Below are 15,594 nucleotides of genomic sequence, written 5' to 3'. Positions count from 1 at the left end.
TCTGAGGCACCGAGAAACTATCTTTTTTATGAGAAGTCGAGGCCTTTCCAGCCAAGTTTGTGACGACTTGCATCGGGTTTTCTCTGGAGGAAGTCGGGACATTTCCAGCTGTGTTTGTGGAGACCAAAACTAGGAACAAAACAGGCATTTTAAACCAAAACATCATCCTTTACTAACTCTAACCAAGTGGGTTTTCCTTCCCAGAAGAAGAAGCTACAGCATAAACCCAACATAAAAACCTAAAGAAACATAAACTTTCACTTTTTTGTGGTTTTACAGAAACGTCGATATCCAACATTTATTCTGGCGACCGTGTTACTTTAAATGAACACTGACATTTGCTGGAATGACTCAGAAACTAAACATGTACGAGCACAAGTGTCCTTGGTAGAAAAAAGAGGAGAATCACAGCTAAAAGGTGCAGGAATGTCAAGGTTTGAACACTGCACAATGACAGCAATACAAAAAGGTAAAGATTCACTTTGCAGTGGCCTAAATGCAGCGTTCATATCAGCTTATTCGCTCGTCGGAAAGGTATTTACACAGTACACAGTGTAAGTATGTAAAATTGACCCGAATGACAGTGTACAAACACAACGTGAGTGCAAAGTGTCAAAAAAGATATAGTTCATACTTACATTGTGCCATTACACCTTTCTAATGTCCACTGGCAGCATTTTGTATTCCTTACACAGTATCAGTGAGTACTTAAAGCACTTACCCATAGCTTATCACACAGGTGAACACACTGAAGTGAGGATAAAATGTTACCATTAAAATGTAAAAGGTGTGAGAGGAGAACATGGAGGTATATGGCACTGAACGAGGGGTCAAACGGAGGTGAAACAGGGAGTTCTGGGCGGTTCCAGTTTCTCTGCAGAACTTCTTTTTTTTTTTTTTTTCTCCCTCCGGAGAGATGCTGTCAGTCCATGTTCGGAAAAACCAAAAACCAAAAACATTTTCCCATGGCGCTCATCTCTCCTCCTCACACACACACGCGACTTCCCACATTTCCAGTGCTTCACCTGTAAGAATGTTTCTTATCGGATACAAAAATCTAAACAGTCGGTACTTTCTCCTTCCTTCTTCTTCTTCTTCTTTTTTTTTTTTGCTTCCATACAGTTTTGCATTGAAAAATACGTTTGCTTTTTTTCTCTCTCTCTGTTGCTCTCTTTTCCTTCTTTCTTTCTTTTTTTTTTTTTTAATTCTAGACGTCTTTTTGTCGTGGATCCAGAACTCGTCTCCGTCCGTAGCTACATGTGTTGTGCATCCATTATGTCCAAGTATTTGGCCTCAATGATATGAGGAAGCACGTTGTTCCTGAACACAGAGGAGAAAAGAATTCATGTTAGCCGCGTTACGTGTTTAGTCCGGCGGAGACGAGAGAACATCACACCATCAAAATGTCAGATCTTATCAGACGTGATTCATCACTTCCTTTTCTCAGTAGTACCAGCAGAACAAGAGAACAAATCAACCTTACAGTGGCGGCTGATGGACGAGTATGTGATTGTGCATAATGCCGCCACATATCTGGGTCGGAAAATGCTGCAAACTTTGCATATCAACTAGAAAATGATACTTAATGCAGTAAAGTTAGAAAGAAAAACACCTGCTGAACTGAACAAAATGCTCTTCTGCATAAAAACTGTTACTGTCAGCTGTTCAGAGCATTTTAATGTCTTTCAGCTTGTTGTTTTGGGGATTTTACATCCAACAACTGGTTTGATCGGTGGTGTTTCAAGACATAAACCCCAATTCTAAATAAGTTAGGCTAACGTATGCTTAATTGAAACCAGTACAAAGACAATATATCTAATATTTAACTATCTCAGACATCACTGAATTTTGTAAATATATGATTGTTTTGAAACTGATGGCAGGAACACGTCAGGGGCAACAAAAAGACTGAGAAAGACGTATTTGCACTGACAGAAATGAAAGAATACAGGTCGAAATGGTAATGAACAGTATAACAGTATCCTTCTCTTTCTCCTGCACTTCCTGTTTGTCTCTTTACTCTCAATCCACCATTAAAAAAGCTGAAAATACCCCTAAACACTGAATCCCTAATACTGGTATATTTACGGCAGTGAACCCAAAACTGTGTGTTTCAGTGTGTTACTCTGAGAAACAAACGTGCAGTTGTGCTTCATCGACCTGCTGAAATCCAACCAAATGCACAAAAATAGGAAAATACTAAAGATTAAACTCTGAAAAAAACACAGTGTTGTTTTATTGAAGATATTCTGAAGCAGTCGAGGGTGCGTCTGTAAATTATTCTGTGAATTTTACAAATATCATATATAATGCACAGCGCCCATCTGCTGTTCGATCCGCAGCCTCTGTTTTCATATATTCTCTTTAATAAGACTGCAGCACAAAACACTTCTATCTCGACTCAACTGCCAGATGTTTCCAGCTGAAACACAAAACTCATTACAGAAATAAAATACGATATAATAAAACTAGATCCGTCTGTTTTATTCTCCGTCACTGGAGCTGTTCAGAGAGTTCGGTGGTTCTGACTGTGGCCGGAACAGGTTTTTTCATCCCGAGGCAGATTCAGGTCTGACGCAGCCCCTTCGTTACCTCTGCTAGAATGTCATCAACGCTTCAAAGCCTCTCCATAAAAAAAAAAAATAATAATAATAATAATTTGCCCTGAGAAAAACCTGCCGCAGTCGTACCTGATTGGAATTAGCAGGATCATGAGCAGAGGGAAGATCATCTTCATGTACGGTATCGGGTACATGCCAAACGTACACAGCACCAGCAGCTGCATCATCTGCAGGAAGGTGAAGTAGTGGATCTTTCTCTGGGGCACTTTGCGGATGTAGTGGGTGGGCGGGTAAGACGTCTGCAGGAGGTGAGAGGATCAGGACAGATTAAAATACAATCTACCCCGAGGTTCTTTTCCCTCACTGTCCTCGAGTCTCCTGTGGTCTTAAAGAAATGACTCAGGGAGGAGGTTCGGCCCACACACCCCTCAGAAGTGCACTGCGGGTTTTCACATCATAAATAACATTCAGCTTCCAAACGCTGCTTTTCTTATGAAGTTAAAATCTCGGTGTTTTATAGCAAGAGGCGTCTCCCTGTGTGAATATGTGAGGCGGGGTACTCGATGGGGTGTTTATGTAAGAATATACTCGTCTTTCCAGTCTGCGGGGAGAAAACACAAACACAACACATCTCCCTAAACTGGTCTGGTGTCAGCTCTGGACCTCTGCAGGTAAAACTATGTCACAGTCGTTATGAAGTTCAGAAACAAGACTCGACGAATCTCCACTCTCTGCTGTCGAGGCGGGAAAATCTCTCAAAAAAACCAGATAAACTTCATGAGTCATTAAAGTGAAGCTTCTTGTTCAGGCAGATATTGTGATCGTGGGATGTTGAAATATTAGGAGGAGTTATTTTCCTGCGATGTTGAGAAGAACAAACAGCACATAATAGTGAGATACAAGTAACTTTGAGTGACCTTGACCTGCATGTGAGATGTGAATATTTAAATATCAGTAAAATAGAAACGACTGAAGCTGAAAAAGATGAATACAATAATGCAAATATATCGTATTTCCTCCCCCTGGTAGTTTTTATTTTGCCTCGATGCCTCTACAAAAGAACAGATTCATCTGTGTTTTAAATTGGTATGTTATCGTTAAACTTGTTAACATTTATCATCTGTTTCTTCTGCTGGTCTTTAAACTGATTCAGGCCCACAGCTGACAGCGGTTGTTCATTGCTCTGATGTTGTTTCCTGCTAGAAATAAAAATAAAATGGAAAAAATAAAAATGTAATAAGATGCTGGGAGTTTTAAACGTGATCCCGCTGTCCCGTCTGCAGGATTTCTGGGTCGGACAGTTGAGATCTGGTTCTGTAAAAATGTTCCTTCTCCCTCTGTGAGAAGTCCAAAATCTAGGAATAAGCAAATATGTTTCATTTAAGATGTTTAACTTCTTCCACTCTCAGAGTTTGTACACTTCATGCTTGACGAAGCGTCCGGACCCCTCAGGCCGTCTGGAACAGGTCTGTTCAGTGTTCCCAGAATCAGAACCAAGCAAGTTGAAGCAGATTTTAGTTTGTAGCTTCCTGCTGATATCAGGGCTTAAAATGTTTGGCTCTCCCAAAAGAATAAGATGGATAACTGCTTTTTAATATTTGTTTTTATTGTCTTTTAAATGCAATTTTCTTAATGTCTTACTTATCATTATGTATTTACACGCCCTCTGTGTCTGAAAAAGCTTTATAAATTAACTTCCCGTGCGTTAAATCTAGTTGTAATGGTAAAAAAATCCTAAACTGAGATTTAAGCTGAGCTCAGAGAAACTTTCCCCCCGTTCAGCTCATGAATCTGAAAACCTTCGAAGCTCAAACATCCGAGTGAAGCAACAATAAGTCAAAGACATTTTCGAGGTTAGAGAGACCATAAAAAAAAAAAATAAAAATAAACAGTTACCTCTCATGGCCATTTGGAGGCGCTATTGTGTGGAGTTAAGAGGGGGAAAGCTCTCAGTGGGAAGGTTAAATCGGACACAGAGGAGCAGAGACACCAGAAAAAAAGAGATTCTTGTAGATTTGGAGTTTATGTTTTCCTCCGACGGCTCCTGTTGGAGGAGGTCGGCGGGAGGATGATGAATAAAGATGCTGTTAGGAAGCATCTTTACCCGACACTCGAATAATAATAATGATAATGTTAATTTACTGACAGATCTGTCTTATTTCACTCCCACCTGGTGGAATAAAAAAACAAATACAAAAAAAAAAATTTGATTTGCAAATTATTTTTCTTTTTGACTCGGTGTCTGGTCCTCCAGCACCGGGCAGCCAGTCAACCGTTTGATCTGCAGAGCCCTGCGATCGACATATGGTAACACACACACACACACACACACACACACACACACTCTCTCACCTGCTCCTTGAGGAGGAGGGCCATGCGGTCGCACATCTGGTTTCCGTCGATGGAGGTGAGGGCGATGTAGAGGAAGAGGCCGTACAGGACGGGTTTGGGGATCCACTGCAGCGGGAGAGGCAGCAGCAGCACCGACACGCCGATGAAGATGTTGGCAGTCAGAGACGTCAGCCGGGTCTCCTTCACCTGGACGATACTGACGACACACACACACACACACACACACACACACACACACACACAAATGAAGGGTTACTGGACAGCGCACAATAGTTTCACACAATGCAGCACTGGATTTTCTTATCAGGGTTTTTGCACATTTTCCAGCATTTTCCAAGACTAAATGTCCCGAGTTTGAGGTAAAAAGATAAATATTTTCTAATCTTGGACTGTAGTGAATTAAATGACTAGAAACAGACTTTTGTAGCCGTTATTATCGTCTGCTTAAATACACATTTATCTGTTTTGTCACTGCACTGTGCAGGCTGGTGGTTATGACAATGTCACACTAAGATCACCAAAAGTTGCATATTTGAAGAAGTTGCTTCTTTCTTTCAGGCTTAAAACTAAAAAAGGCGACTGTGTTTTTTGAGGTTGTGGCTCTTGAACTTTAAGAAGTTGCTCCTTCTGGACTTAAGATCTGTAGACATCTTTAAAAAGCAGCTCAAGTTCTCCTGTTTATACTGTTTATTCATATTCATGTTGTTTTCACACTTCTTAAATCAGTATTGTCACATGAGTCTAACTAACTGATCACCAATCTTTTACTTGCACCCATTATGAGTCTAAAAGACTAGCGCCGGTTTATTTAAATAAATAATGTCAGAAAACAAAGCAGAGTTGCAGTAAAAGCCGACCTCGCTCTACCGCCTTTAAGATGTTGACACATTTATAAGCTAACAGCTAACAGATCTGGTGGGTCGGTAACTAATTTTGTTGAGCTGAAGCTAAATTTATACATTCTTAGCTAGAAATCACAACATCAGATTTCCACTGTGCGATTATTGTCGCCTCACAAATTCATGATAACAAATTCACGTGATATATTCTAGCAATCAAACACATCTTTAACTTGTTTACTGTGTGTTTTGCTTCTTTTTTTGGCAAATAGATACTCTGAAAATACAAGTTAGAGAACCTCTTCACCATAACTTCTCAAAAGGGTGAAAAGCTGATAAACTCATAAATAAACGATGCACAAGGTCGAACATCTCTGGATTTTTAAAGCTGTATTATCTCGTGTGTATTATAGACAATATATCAATATCATGATAATGCAACGCCACTAACTCCCTCGTACTGTTACGTCTTCATAATAATGATTCAACAGGAACAAATCCAACAGAAAACATCATGTTTTAAAGCCAGTAGTTCTGCTGCCGCACCACCAGACTACAGAGCAGCTTCTCTCCTCAGCCGTCCGCCATTTAAACCAGTTTGGACTTCCAGAATCTGACCCGGTGAAAGGTATTAAGAATCACTGAGGTCTCTTCTGCTTATGTAGGTCATCCTGTTTCATAACCAGTTAAAAAGTTCCTTGTAATACATTTGAGGAACCACAAGATTTAAAGATCCTGAATCTTAGTTTCGTACTTTCGAGAACCTCGAGTTGGAGACTTTTCTGCGATCGATATCTCTCATTAGAGTCTTACAGAGGATTGTCTCCTCTGCCCCATTCATCCCACTTAACTACTTAACAACTCCTGAATATAACTAACTACACCTCCACACATCTCTGTGTGGCCGGAGTGTTGAACTTAATCCTCTCATCTCTTAACAAGTCCCTCACCTCTTCAACCCGGAGAGAGAAAACGCTCGGTTACATAGTAATCATGCAATCAGTGAAGAGCAGGATACAGTAGCACTGCAGCACTAAATTACAGTCACCACATGCTCTGAAGACGACCTTTAATTGAGCGCCTGATTAGCGGCGGCGGCGACGGGGCGGGTTAACTCACGTCTCGTAGAGGTGCCCGCCCTCCACGCGCTGCTCCACGAAAGCCAGCTGGCGCACATGGAGGGTGGAGTGAGGGAAGGCGGCGTGCATCCAGGGCAACCCCAGCACCGACATCAGTATGTTAATGAGCCCGGAGAGCATCAGGTCCCAGTGGTACGCCGTGCCCTTCAGCAACCTGAGGAGGCAACACAACTGTTACGCTCCGCCGCGCAGTCGTCGACGGGCTAAACTGCAACAGCTCGTCTCGAACCACAGAGGAGAAAAACACATGAAAACACACAGATGAGGTGAAAAAATAAAGTTTGTATACACACACACACACACACAAAGGGCATCGCTCTCCTAAGGTTAGCGGCGCCCTTCAACACAACCTGAGTGAACTTGTTTGTGTTTTTCACTTATTCTTCTGATTCGACGTACGACAACATCCGCGTTGTGCATCCTCCTGAATGTTTTTCATGCGCGGCGAACACACGAAATGGAAGCCGAGCGTGACATTACAGTAACTTTACACATAAAAAAAAAAAAGGACGACTGCGACCTTTATGATGCCACACAACATGTTTTTTTTTCCCCTGTGCATGTTAGTGAAGGATCACTGCTGTGCATCTGCAGCCGGCTCGGCGGGAGGCCGGCGTGTGTTCACTCTGTGTTTTCAGGGGAAGTGCTCTCTGAAAAAAGCGTCTCCAGCAAACGTTACGTAAAGAAATATCGACAGACCTACGCACTCATCCTGCTTGCGTGCCCTTGAGCATGACATTGAATCCAGAGTGATATTTTAAGTGAAAACGTATCTGGATAAGAACTCAAGTTGTGAAGCTTTTGTTTCACCTCTTTCTGTTCAGCTGAATAATTACATGTACTTTATTTAAATTAGGAGCAAAATATGTTAAATTGAAAAAAAAAAAAACAACAATTCTACAGGGACTCGATGTCATTTTGGAGAAGAAATTTAAACTCTGAATTTTAATATTTACAATAATAATGAGGAAATAATCCCAACTCAAAAATACATCTGAATAAACCAGCTGTTCTCAGAGGAAAATAAGGTCCACTAGAACAGTGGCAGGGTCCGCCACACAAAAACAAAAGTGTCGTCCTGTAAGGTCTGTTTGTTTCTTCGGTTCATTCAGATTGTCGAGATAAAAGACTGCGTGGCGAGTGTTTATTTGCAGAATCATAATGACGGCTGATATTTTAAATAAATAAATGGCGTCAGAAAAACAAAGAGGAGATGCAATAAAAGATGTGCGTAGGATCAACAATGGTTCAATAAAACATCTAGATGTCAAACGAATAACGGAAGACGCTATAAATACGAGAATCGGGAGAGAAAGACGGGCACAGACTTGTTCTGAACGGCTGTTTTAACAGAGAATTTTATTCATTTACATTTGATTGTTGTGTAGAATAAATAAAATAACACTGGTGTAATTTATGAAACAATACGAGCAGCGTTGAACAGATTTCTTTTTCTTTTTTTTTTAAAATGCTATAGCTGACTTTTATTTTGCCTTCTGGTGACATTTAGATCCAATTAATTTTCTGCCCAACAAATGTAGATGATAAGGGCTAAAAATTGCATCATTACAGATTCTTCACTGTGGGGCTGGTTGATGGTCGACGGCTGATGGTTGATGGCTGATGGCTGATGGCTGATGGCTGATGGTCGATGGTCGATGGTCGATGGCTGATGGCTGATGGCTGATGGCTGATGGTTGATGGCTGATGGTTGATGGTCGATGGCTGATGGCTGATGGTTGATGGTTGATGGCTGATGGTTGATGGTTGATGGTTGATGGCTGATGGTTGATGGTTGATGGCTGATGGTTGATGGCTGATGGTCGATGGTCGATGGCCGATGGCTGATGGCTGATGGCTGATGGTTGATGGCTGATGGCTGATGGTTGATGGTTGATGGTTGATGGCTGATGGTTGATGGTTGATGGCTGATGGTTGATGGCTGATGGTTGATGGTTGATGGTTGATGGCGGCACCGACTTGGTCCGATGCAAACTGAGAGGGAACCGGCGGGTAAAAAGCTCAGCATCCTGTTCTGGCTCCGAGCTCCCCGACTGTGACAGTTTGACTCAGATGTCACGTTTCTGGTTCGGTTCATCTTCCCTCCCTAACAAATGTCCAAATATTTCGGCACTTTCCAAAAGTGAGGTCGTTGGAGCCCCACAGGTCCTTGGTGGCTTTTTAATGGGTCACAGGAAGAGTTTAATTTCCCCGGTCTCAGCCTCACTAGTGTTCTCCCTTCAGACAGTTTTGTAGTATAAATATAAGATGAAAATCACGAGACGGGAGCTTTGTCTGCCTTTACCTGTTCTCCGGCGCGTTGGTCAGCGAGACGACGATGTTCTGGTCGATGAAGATGAGCAGGGCCAGGAGGAAGCCGAGGCCCATGGCGCTGACCACGTTCATGGCCGACAGCCTCTCGAACGGAGCCACGTTGAAGACGGGCCGGTCGTGAACTTTGAAGACTGGAACTGTTCAGAGAGGAAGAGAAGAGGTGTAACAACCCGATCGATAAATCAAAGACCTTCATCAACAAACTTCCAAAAATGAATTTGGAGTGTTAGTTGGACAAAACAAGGATGTGACATCACTTTTCACTCCCTGCAGGAAGCTGCAATGTTGTGATAACAGCAATTAGTACAAAATTAATAACGGGGAATCCTGCATGACCTTTAATTTTGTCTCATCAAAGCTAAATAAATGCAACATGCATAACATTTTTTTAGGAAAGTTGCAGTGAAGTTAAATCCAATTTCTGCCACAACAATCCCCCCAAAAAACCCTGTGGAGAGGTTGACTTCTTTATAGAAGAACATTTTCGGACACGTCACTGAAGGAGCAATACGTGGATACATTGAGAAAAGGATCTGCAGATTAACTGAGAATGAAAATAACCTAATTAGAGTTCGATTCAACAGACAGAAAGAGGATTTACTCTCCGTACTCTGTGTTTTAACTGCAGCCAGTTTCTTTTGTGAACTTTAAACGGATGACAGGAAGACAATTTTGCCTTGACTTCACTATCTGCACCTCCAAAAAACACATCAGACTCCATCTTCACAAACATAACTGTCTCTCAAACTGTTGTGATGACTCACGTTCTCACACCACCGAGTGTTTTCTAAAGAGAGGCTGGACGTGTTCCAGGTGCTGGATGTCTCATTTAGGAGCCGTATCCTCCTCACATGCCGCTGAATTACGCGCAGTTGGTTAAATTTAGGTAGAAATGACAATACAATAATGGGCCTATTATCTTATGACTTATTGTCTCTGGAGGTAAAGGAACAGAAAATTGGCCCGGGCACTTAAATTTAAATTCACTTGAGGGTTTGGCGCTCGTCTCAGCGTTTCTGTGTCGACCCCTGGAGAGCAGCTGCTGCCTTGGCAACGATGAATGGAGATTCGAAATGATGCTAAACAATAGAGGATAAAAAAACTGAGAATCCCCAATGTGTTTTGGCCCGCGCCTTGATTAGGGAACATAAAAAGACAATAAAGGCACCAAATAAGGGAGGCCTTCGCTGTCAGACATCCTGTCCTGGAAGCCAACCAGCGACGAGTCTGAGCCCTTCAGCAGGTCTGGAGCCCAAAAAGTGTAAATACAACCGCTGACGAGCAGCCGCTTTCTTAAAACAATTAATTTGTTCCCCTAATGTTTCAGTCTTAAGACGATGTGGTGAAAGTGTTACCTCACCAAAACAAACGCCGGGCCTCCATTCAAAGTGTTTTTTTTTTTCAACTATCAACTATCTGCCCTCGTTAACAGCACGGAAACACAACTGCTAATCACTTCCACATTCATTAGAAAGCTGTGAGGGAAAACATACACGCCCCCCGAGCCCGTGGTGTGAGAGTTTACATGTGGGAGGAGATATTTGGGGATTTTTTTTAGGGTTCTTGAAATTAACGTTCAGTATATTTTTCTGCTGGTGTTCAGGATTGAGACTTTCGTGGTTGAATCGTGAGGACGAGAGATGAGATACTTTGTTGGGAAATGTGTCTCTGTGATCGGCGGTCAACAGTAAAGGAGGGAAGTTAAGATCTAATCAACGTTATCAGACGATCTGCATCTTAATTCAATTCAGTTTGAGTTTCTGAGTCGTTACTTTTGGATGAATTGAATTGAAATAATTGTCGTCTCCGACCGTCTTCCTCTTCACGTCAACGGCAGCTGAGAATCGTCGTATTTAGAAAGAGAGAAGAAAAAAAAATATGTCTTTCTTCCTTAAAGAGCTGAGATAATTAAAGCTGATGTTGAGGAAATTAATCTACAGCATGATTAAATTATTCAATAGACTCATGTGCTTCTATGTTATATCATTAAGAGAAAATTTTAGATCATAATTCAGTACTTCTGTGGCTTAAATCTCCCTCGAGTCTGCAGATCTACGGAGCATCAACTTGGAGACGGGGTCAGTAGAGGCCGCGGTCAAAGAACAGCCGGTACAGAGGAACCTCACATGTTACGGCAACATGTCTGCAGGAAAATATCCATGATTCTTACAATTTTCTAATGCAATAAATCTACAAAGATAGAGCTTCAGAATAAAAGCTGGATGTGCGTGCAGATGTACAGATAGCAGCACTGCAACTCCAGTCAGAAACTTTATGTTTGTTGCTCGTTGCCTCGGCTCATCAGGCTGTTTTCACCCACATCTGTTTGTCTGTCGGTTTGTTGGTTTCACACGACTGACAACTACTGAACTGACTTTCACGAAACTTTGGATGGAAGATGGGTCTCAGCCCTGAACGGACCCCGCTAGCTTTTGGTGTGGATCCGGATAAAAGGACTCAATCTGGACTTCTTATTTCTTTTTTTAAATCCAGATCTGTCAGATTGAAATGTGGTTTTTTAGAGGGTTGTCTTTCTTCAGCCACTACACGGTGACAAATGAGATATTGGATTCGCCTTGACAGAATGAAAGCGGACTGTTAGGCCTTGGCAGAGGTATGTGCCTCTCTAAGTGCCATCATTCTAGTTAAGAAATTATTTTTTATGAGAAAACACAGCCGCGACCGCCTTTTAACAAGGACAGCTTCTACGGCTGTAATACCAGGATGAATGAGGAAGTCCCTAATCTCACTACACAGTCTTGATTTGTACGGTAAAGTGAAGACTCCCACGTTAACCTTCTCTTCGATCTGAAAAAAGTGTCATTACATCCATGGTGAAAACAGAAAAGTGGAGTTTCTGGTGTTTGTGGAAGCAGCGAATGATACTAACGCTCAATGTCGCTGAACAGGTAGGAGCCGATGAAGGAGAACAGCAGCACCGAGATCGGCAGGGCGCAGTCCGACAGCACCTCCCTCACTTTGGCGTGCAGGAACGGACTTGAAAGGGAGCGAGAGAAGAAGTGAGCGAGCGGGGAGAGAGGAATAATAAAAGGAATACAATTACTGTGGACAAGACAAGGACAATGGCTGCAATCCTGACACTGCTTAAGTACCTTGGTCCGCCTTTTGCTTACACAATTGAATCCAGCTTTGAGGTTGATTTGATTACTGGGAGCAATCAGAAGTAGAATATTAATGCTTATTAAATCACCGGCTGGAACAGAAGCTTCGACAGAAAAAAAAAAAAAAGGGGGGAGCTTCGTGAGAGAGCCCGTCTGGAAAAGTTCCTGCGGGCTCTGTCACTCCCCGACAATCTTTAGAGTCGAGGGGGCCGACTCAGCAGTATTCGTCCTCGCCGGCGGAGCTCCCACCCAAACACAATTTAAACTTCTCCAGTGATTTATCTGAACAGTGCTGCAGCACTGCGGTGCTGCGCGTACCTCCGTTTGAACTGGTAGAGTGTGTAGCCCATCCATAATGTCCCGAGCATCAGCAGGAGGCAGAGGACGGGCCTCTCTCGAGTGCACTGGATGAGGGATTCGGGGAGGGCGTTCAGCGCCATGCTGGCCGCCACCTCGCTCCGGTTTCCCCCGAGCAGGTCTCTACCCTGAGGGAAGTCCTCTATGCTACTGTTGGTCAGCGTCGGGGCGTGGTAGTACCTGTGAAAGACTGAAATCACATCCACTGTTAGCTGAGCTAAAGATAACTGAAACCAGCAAAGACAAGAAACCACTGAACCAATATTTTCAGTTTTAGCCACACTAATTAGGGATGGCAAGGTCAGTCGAGTATGTCAATAAATATTACACAGATTGCCATGACATTTTGTGCAGACGTGCACGGTTCCAAGAGGATGGATCCTAATGAGTTTGGTGACTTTCCCTCCAGCACCACATGTAGATTAAAATGTCTAAATTAGAATAAAAAATGATCAGAAACTTACACCAAAAATAAACCTAACCCTCCAACAAGTAAAAAAATCCTGCATTTAAAACCTTACTTAAGTAAAAATACGAGAAAGTATTCAGCAAAGTGTAGGAACACTGAAAATATCAAAAGTAAAAGTACTCATTGTGCAGTAAAATGGTGCCTGTCAGTTTAATCTGATGGGGTTTGTTTTTTTTTTTTAAACTAAAGTTGTCCAACAAGCTTTCAGACAAATGTTGTGAGTAAACGAACATTTACCTCTAAGATGTAGTGGAGTACAAGTATGAAGTTGCATCAAACAAGTACCTTAAATGTGTACTGAAGTAAATGTACTTCGTTACATTCCACGACTCTGATACCAAAAATCTGCAGAAACTACACTCCCATCTTCCTGGTTAGAGCTAATTAGCAACGTTAGCATGCTAACATTATAGCTGCTAAACATCAGCATCACACTTTGCGTTCATGTGCTCTCAGATTTATCGGAAAATGTTTTTCAAACTGGGAATATTTATACGGATGCCCTCTTAAGTCAGTCGAAACACTCAGAAAGTCAGAGAACATTTTGGTCCCGCAGGTGACTGTGCAACACACACTAACAAACAACATTTAAACCAGTTGTTTATGCTGCAATTAGCACCAAAACTCCTAAAAAATTCCTAATTTAGGTGAAATATTGGATGAGGAGACGCGGACGACGAGGGCTGCGAAGTCTGCAGGGAGAGAATCTCATAAAAACGAGATAAAATCTGATCAACAGCATCGTTAGTTCATTTTTCAACATTTTTTGGTTCACACGCAGAGAATATCAAATACGTTTTAAATCATCTTAATGAGATTGACATGATCAAAGCGCACCATCAGACTCCTTAAGAAAGATTTTATCTCTGCACGGCAACAGCGGCTGCACCGGACTGACCCGACTCACTGAAATCAGTCCTGACACCCGTATCAGATTAACATTATAAACAACCCGGCAGTTATAATGTGTGCCTGCCCCGTTAACAAGCATCATGTTGAAGGTTGGCGTGTTAAACTCTGTAAGTGCAGCGCTTCAACAACTGTTTTAAATAAGAAGGAACGACACTGTGAGAGAAGAAGAAATAACGTCCAGGGTGCGACGCGACCTTCACGCCGCTCCTTTTCTCCATCAAACCGGCAGGAAGTTACACGGCAGTGTCTGAGTTGTACAGTAGACTGGATGCACAGCCCAGAAATGAATGCAGTGAAAATATATATATATATATTTTTTCCCGATGAAAAGTGTCAACAGAACGGCACAGGTTAATGTTATGGTAATGGCATATGAGCTCGGAGCGTATTTTACAAATGGTTTCTAGAAAATTGAACTACTGCACCGGCAATCTCCAAAACAGGGACAAACATCGCATTCAAAATAAATTACATTCCCGCTATCGTCATCTGGCTTTTTTTCGGGGGTTGGGGGGGGGAATTAAATTGTGCAGAATATTTATGATATACTAAGATGAGGGGAAGGCAGAGGTGGTCTAACATCTGGACTCATTTATTTAATATCTCTCTCAGCCTCAGTAACAGAGGAAGCACTGTGGGGTTTTTTTCTGTCTTCCCACCACTAAACTATCTGAAAACTCTCAGAAAAGAAGCACTGCTTTTACTTTAACTTCCCAATTGTTTTGGTTGCGCTGTAAAAATTATATCCGGCATCGCGATGTTATTAAAAAAAATGTGGCCTGTTCTTTAATAAGCACTAGTTTTTAAGAGATCCTCCTGAATGACTGCATTCATCCTCAGTGGGACAATGAAGATGGGGGAAAAAAAACCAAAAAAAAAAAACGCTTGACAGTTTTTAATTAAATGGCCTAAATGATTAGTTGGAGAGATCTTATGACAATCAGCCAACAAAGGATTCTTCAGTCGAGGACGGCCATGCTAATTATTGAGCTGTACACTTAAATTATAATCTTAAAAAACAAAACCAAAACTACAAAAAAAAAAAACCACACTTAAATACAGTGCGAGTTTAGATTCTTCTGGGGATTTGACGGTGTCTTGTCTCGGTGTAATTGGCTGTTTAAAAATCAGACTTGAGTCAGGAGGCTGACGCTTGGCAAAGACAGGCCTGGGTGCTGGATCTGACAGCAGGTATGATGCCTCTGATTAGTCAGAGCCGACCACGAAAGCTCTCGATCTGCACAGCCGAAATGCCAGTGAATGTGGCAGGAAGAGGGCCGCGGTGAAAAAAGCAACGCAAGGCTGTGAAAACAGTGACATAAACGAGAAACGAGACATCTGCCGCGTGTGTCGGGAGCTTACTTTTCACTGTGCCTTTCACTGCGTCCACCACGAATGCAATGGAGATGAAGAGGGCGATGACCTCCTCTGTCGACCTGGAAAAACAGAAAGAAAACAGACGTGACAATCAAGGTTGGTGCAGTAAAGTGCTGTTGCTGTGTTTCTGTC

At 42.2% G+C, this 15,594-nt stretch overlaps 1 protein-coding gene across 3 annotated transcripts in view; it reads right to left on the bottom strand.

Moving 5' to 3' along the window:
- The window catches only part of slc4a11 (solute carrier family 4 member 11), a 101,041-nt gene continuing 85,447 nt past the window's right edge, over positions 1 to 15,594 (bottom strand). For 2 of the 3 annotated variants that reach the window (XM_037071265.1, XM_037071266.1), the window contains 8 exons: positions 15,448 to 15,521; positions 12,666 to 12,894; positions 12,116 to 12,222; positions 9,197 to 9,362; positions 6,872 to 7,045; positions 4,914 to 5,109; positions 2,691 to 2,860; positions 1,182 to 1,320 (listed from right to left, as the gene is read on the bottom strand). In XM_037071265.1, coding sequence (XP_036927160.1) covers positions 1,254 to 1,320; positions 2,691 to 2,860; positions 4,914 to 5,109; positions 6,872 to 7,045; positions 9,197 to 9,362; positions 12,116 to 12,222; positions 12,666 to 12,894; positions 15,448 to 15,521 — 1,183 coding nt within the window. In that variant the 3' untranslated portion in view covers positions 1,182 to 1,253. Of the gene's footprint in view, positions 1,321 to 2,690; positions 2,861 to 4,913; positions 5,110 to 6,871; positions 7,046 to 9,196; positions 9,363 to 12,115; positions 12,223 to 12,665; positions 12,895 to 15,447; positions 15,522 to 15,594 lie in introns of all 3 variants that reach the window. The other variant, XM_037071267.1, reaches the window with a different exon arrangement.

The sequence above is a fragment of the Acanthopagrus latus genome, chromosome 16 (assembly GCF_904848185.1).
Source record: "Acanthopagrus latus isolate v.2019 chromosome 16, fAcaLat1.1, whole genome shotgun sequence".
Classification (NCBI taxonomy): domain Eukaryota; kingdom Metazoa; phylum Chordata; class Actinopteri; order Spariformes; family Sparidae; genus Acanthopagrus; species Acanthopagrus latus.
This window is presented reverse-complemented; position numbering and strand designations above follow the sequence as displayed.